This window comes from Malurus melanocephalus, unplaced genomic scaffold, assembly GCF_030028575.1.
Source record: "Malurus melanocephalus ecotype Western Australia unplaced genomic scaffold, MMel_1.1 scaffold_59, whole genome shotgun sequence".
Classification (NCBI taxonomy): Eukaryota; Metazoa; Chordata; class Aves; order Passeriformes; family Maluridae; genus Malurus; species Malurus melanocephalus.
In genome coordinates this window covers 174,399-179,998 of record NW_026623291.1, presented here as the reverse complement: position 1 = coordinate 179,998, position 5,600 = coordinate 174,399, and the positions used below count along the sequence as shown (strand labels likewise).

Here is a 5,600-nt window from a genome sequence, read left to right as displayed (position 1 = left end):
GCCATGAAGCGGCAGAACCTGCGCACGGCCGCGCTCATCCTCTGCATCTTCTCCTACCTGCTGGTGGGCGCCGCGGTCTTCGATGCGTTGGAGTCGGAGGCGGAGAGCGGCCGCAAGCGGCTGCTGGAGCAGAAGCGCGGGGAGCTGCGGAGGAAGTACCGCTTCTCCGCCGACGATTACCGGGAGCTGGAGCGGCTGGTGCTGCAGGCCGAGCCGCACCGCGCCGGCCGCCAGTGGAAGTTCGCCGGCTCCTTCTACTTCGCCATCACTGTCATCACCACCATCGGTGAGTGCGGGCAGCCCGGCCGGAGCGCCCGATATCCCTGCATCCCTGACCCTCTGCTCCCGGTATCCCTCCATCCCTGACCTTCCATACCCGCTGTCCCTCCATCCCTGACCCTCCACACCCGCTGTCCCTCCATCCCTGACCCTCCGCACCCGCTGTCCCTCCATCCCTGACCTTCCGCACCCGCTGTCCCTCCATCCCTGACCCTCCACTCCCGCTGTCCCGCCACCCCGAGCTCCCGACACCCCGTGTTCCTCCATCGCTGCCTTCCTCCATCCCCACGCCCCTGCATCCCCTGTCCCCGCATCTCCATGTCCCTGCTCTCCGTCCTCCTCCAGCCCCACACCTCATCACCCCTGGCAGCTCCAGGACAGCCTGGGGGTGGCCGCCTGGCAGACGCARGTCTCACCCTTGCCAGGCTGAGACATCTCTTCAGGCCACCCCCGAACCGGCCCTTTGGGGCCCCCAGTGCCCAGTGGTGGCCGAGGCAACGCAGGGACAGGCTGGGGCCACCCTGTTCTAGGGGTTCTGCTATGGCTGGGGCCACGAGACACRATGCTGTCCCAGGGAGGCAGCAGCTTGCAGAGCTTCTGCGGGAGCCTTTGGAGCAGGCAGCTGCCAAAGTTGGCAGCGGTGTGGGAGGGCAGAGGTGGGGGCCCTGTCTGCCCCCTGCGCCGGCTGTAGGCAACGAGCTGGGTGAAGAGCTGGGCAAGAATCCTGGCTGCTTAGCTGGCTCAAAACTCTGGATGTTTGGCTGTGTGAAATCTGCTTCACGGAGCCAAGGGAGCCACGAGCCACTGCCCACTGCTCTGCCTGCACAGAAACCTGCAGAGAGATGAGTGCTAGCTTGGAGGGGAACGGTTGAATCACATTAAACTCCCACATAGACCCACTTCTCCGTAYTAGAGCCCAGTGCCTTGGTTTGTCTGCTTCAATTTTTCAAGAGAATGAAAATAAATTGAATGAGGGTTGCCTTAATTTAGGTGAGATTAGCCACATGGGAGTTGAGCATTGTTTAATTAATCCACTTTGATTAATCCATGCACCCTTAACATCCCATGGGGTCCTGTGCTCGTGTCACTGCTGCTGCTGGGATTTCAGTCAGCAGATGTGTTTTGGAGGCAGGAATCCTGAGGCCAAATCCTGCCCTGGCACAGCCAGCAGCCGCCTCCTGCTCTTCAGGACAGGACTCAGCCTCACCAAAGGGCTTGGGAATGTTGGAATACTTCTGGTAGCTCATCCCTCAGGACAAGGGTTGTGGGATGAACTGTACTGTTTTACTAGAGGACAAGAGGTGGCAGAGGGGCAGGTATCCTGCAGGCCCTGCCTGGGCTCTCCGTGTGCTCCCATGGGATGTGCTGTGGGGTTTGTGCAGCTGGGAACACACATGGSCAGCAAACCATGGCGAGCTCAGGGCATGCAGGGTCAGACCCCAGCAGGAGGGAAAGATGAATGGCTTCAGCAAAAACGCCCATCATCACCTGCCAGGTTTGAGCTTCATTTACATGATTTTCCTATTGGCTGTGACAAACAATGGCTGTGCTTATCACACACCCCGTGTGATAAATAATTTCAGCCCAGGTGCCATATTTCTAAAATGCTGGTGTGTCAGATCTCTTTATATTGGGCTGTGCTCCAAATCTCTGTTTTAATGTTATTGTAGCTGTGTTTACTCTTYCTAATTCCCTTTGTCATTTCCAAACCATCAGTCAAACACTCTTTCAACGGTCTCTCAGGGTATAACAATTGTTTTACCACTTACTGCTCTTCTGGATCATTACATTTACCTCCTCATYGCTGTCATTGTGTTATCTTGTAGCCTGGGACCTGGTAATTACACTTGGTTATTAAGCTTGGATCTGACTGGGAGATTTTGCCRCTGCAGTCTCCTGTCTGCTCTGTATTTCATGAAATGTGGCATGCAAGCTTTAAGTTCATCATTTTTGACTGTGTGGGTTTGTGAACAGAGAGAGCAATTAGAAGATGGTCATTAGGATAATGCTGTCCTCAGCCCATCCCATGCAGGAGTTTCCTGGAGCAGGAGGTGTGCTCAGGAGCCCAGGATAACACGGTTATCCCCCTCTGCTCCTTCCATCRTGTGCTGCAGCTTCCCAAAGTGTCCTGGAAATCCACGGGCAGGACTGAGGTGAAGCCAAGTCACAGCTTAGAACAAGACTGTGGGATAACAAGAGGGYGGTTTTCCCCATGTTCTCCATGCAGAAGTCACACAAATTCCTGCAAAAAGTGAAAATACAAATAGCTGTGTGTGACAGCCTGGCAGCAGCACAGGAAGGAGCCCCGCTGTTCTGCAGGCGCCTTCAGAAGGAAAGTTTCAGGCCCTGGTAGTTTCTTGTAAAAGCAAGTCAGAAGAAAGGCTCAGATGCCTTTGGATGCCTTTGGATACCTTTGGATGCYGTTTCTCCCCAACGCCACATGACTCCCTTGCACCGAGTTCGTTACTCATCTGCTGGGTCAGGGGCCACCGGTTCCTGCCAAGCTGCTGTAATTGAGGTGGGCACAGAATCGCTGGAGTCCGGAAGATTGCAGTGAATACCTCACTGTGCCTCACAGTGTAATTGTGTGTGTCCTTGAGTCACAGCTCTGAAACTTGGGCCAAGGTGGAGAAATTAAATCTCAGAATGCGTTCAAGGAGAACCTTGTCCTCCTGGAGCTCCTTGTCCCCAGAACAGGGCTGCGGTGGCATAAATGCTCCTTTTCCTGCATCTAGAACAGCACAATCCCTCCTTCCCTACAGTCCAGTGGTGCTTTAGGTCTGAGTGTTAGTCACACTGGAGTAAATCTGGAGTGGCTCTGCAGAAGTCTTTCCAGATTTAGCTGCTCCTGTGGGGACTGTCCCTACAGCASAGGGTCCCTATAGCTCCTGTCCAACAGGACACACAGCGAGTGCTCGTGCAGCTGAGACTGAAATGTGCACGTGGAGGATTTGGGAGGAGCAGGAGCAGGTGCCAGGGGAGGAGACAATGTCCCTGCAAGGGCAACTGTGGTTGGTCCTGCCTGGATGTGCACCTGCCCACAGGGTGACCTGACACTGTTGGTCTCAGCACCCTGCAGAGCCTCTGTCCCCCCTCACTGTGGGGTTCAGGTTACCCTGCACACCTGGCACTGGCACAGCAGCATTGCCTCTGGATTGTTTGTGAGCTGCAGGAGGCTTGCAGACCCCAGCCCAGCTCTAGGCCTCCTCTTGGCCTCTGTGATGAGCTKGGGCACTATCAGGAGASCTATCAGKACTTTCTCTCCTTAGARGTCAAATGCRAYTCTGCCTACATGATAGTGCAATRKGCCATCATCCCAAAKGATGTGGCATCCCATGGCTCCATTAGCATTGCCTGCACATCTGAGTCATTTTCCATCCTTCCCCCCATTTTTCTACTGCTCTTGGTCACAGAGCAGCCTTGCTGGAAACCTCACTGAGAGTTTGACGCCGCCTTTCCTCTTTCCTGTCCTTTGCAGGTTATGGGCAYGCTGCTCCGGGCACGGATGCTGGCAAAGTCTTCTGCATGTTCTACGCCATCCTGGGCATCCCCCTGACACTGGTCATGTTCCAGAGCCTGGGGGAGCGCATGAACACCGTGGTGCGGCTCCTGCTCAAGAARATCAAGAAGTGTCTGGGCATGAGGACAACCCATGTCTCCATGGAGAAYATGGTCCTGGTGGGCTTTCTGTCCTGCATGGGCACCCTGTGCATCGGCGCCGCAGCCTTCTCTTATTTCGAGGGCTGGACTTTCTTTCACGCCTATTACTACTGCTTCATAACCTTGACCACGATTGGCTTTGGAGACTTTGTGGCTTTGCAGAAGAACGAGGCTTTGCAGAAGAAGCCCCCATACGTGGCTTTCAGCTTCATGTACATCCTGGTGGGCCTGACGGTCATCGGCGCCTTCCTCAACCTGGTGGTGCTGCGGTTCCTGACCATGAACACGGAGGACGAGCGGCGGGACGCCGAGGAGCGAGCCTCGCTGAGGAGAGCCCGCAACAACATCCACCTCAAGCCCAAAGAGGACAGCCGCAGCAGCAATGCCATTTTTCTCCCCGTGGAGGACAGGACGAGCCAGATGAACCTGATCCCGCTGGCGCAGGAGGACGCGGAGAGGCAGCGGCGCCAGTCGGCCACCTCGGCGGCCGCGGTGCCATCCTTCTGCACGTGCCTGTGCTACAGACCCCAGGTGTGTGGCAGCCCAGCACCCTCCCACCCCGAGACCCTGAGCTGCCACACCAACCCTGTGTATTACAACTCCATTTCCTACAAAATCGACGAGATCTCCCTGAGCACACGGGGTCAGACCGGCTCTTCCCCGGGGAGCACTTTGTCTTCCARCAGCCCTCGCTGCCGGCAGCACCCCCGGCTGCGGAGGAAATCCATCTAGGAGCGCGTGCTGAGTGCTCCAGTCTTACTATGATGATAAATTAAGAACAGAGAAGTCAGGTTCTTCTTACTCATTTCTTCTGTTCCTCTCCCTCCCCCCAGCAGGAGCCTCTAAATCCTGTTGGGAAATGATTATTCCCTTTTTGCAGGCACTGAATGACATTATTCGTTTTTCTTGGCTTTTTCCTCCCCAGTAGGTTCGAGTATTTGGGTTTGGCAAGAGCCCCCCACCCCGATGTGAAGCCCATTGACTCATAGGTTTGCTTTCCCACCTCCCCGCTCCCCAAAGGGTGCACTGCTGCCGTCCCACCCTGTCAAACCTTGGCTGTGGCTGCTGCCAGCACGACTTTTGCTCCATGGGTTGGGTTGCACTTGCTGAGTGTCAAAAGCAAAGCCTGTGTGAACAAGCCCTGCAGGGTTGGGGGCCTTTAAGCTGTCCCCTGATACCAGGGGCAGGTAAGTCACACAGTAGGTTTGCAGCTGGTGGGTGGGCAGAAGAGAATGGGCTGTAGCCCTGCAGCTCAGCACATGGAGCTGCATGTCCTGTGAGCAGCCCTCCAGAGATGAGCTCAGGTTTGTGGTTGGCTCAGTGCTTTTGGAAGCTGGAGGCCCATGCACTCACCCACTTGCCCACCASCACACCTTACCTCTTACACCTCACCACCACGGGCAGGTTGTCCTGGCTGAACTGGCTGGAGGGACGCTGTGTCTCGTTCCCAGGGGAAGCTGAACTCCTCCAGYCCAGCCCAGCCCAATTCAGCCTAGCCCAGCCCCAGCTCTCCTCTTTGCTGAGCCCAGACTGTACTAAGAACAGCCCCAGGGAGAGCCTTCCTGAACTACACAGTCACCTGCAAAGGGCTTGGTCCTAAGGAGATGTTTTTCCTTAACTAAAGTCACCCCTTCCTTCCCCACCTTTCCTCCAGCTGGCAG

General features: G+C 55.9%; 1 protein-coding gene across 1 annotated transcript; it reads left to right on the top strand.

The window, feature by feature from the left end:
• The first annotated feature begins 3 nt into the window (after positions 1-3).
• KCNK15 (potassium two pore domain channel subfamily K member 15) lies at positions 4-5,172 on the top strand. Its single transcript, XM_057365866.1, has 2 exons — positions 4-286; positions 3,758-5,172. Exons 1-2 carry the CDS (start codon positions 4-6, stop codon positions 4,669-4,671), a joined length of 1,197 nt encoding a protein of 398 aa, XP_057221849.1. The 3' UTR covers positions 4,672-5,172.
• Positions 5,173-5,600: the final 428 nt, after the last annotated feature.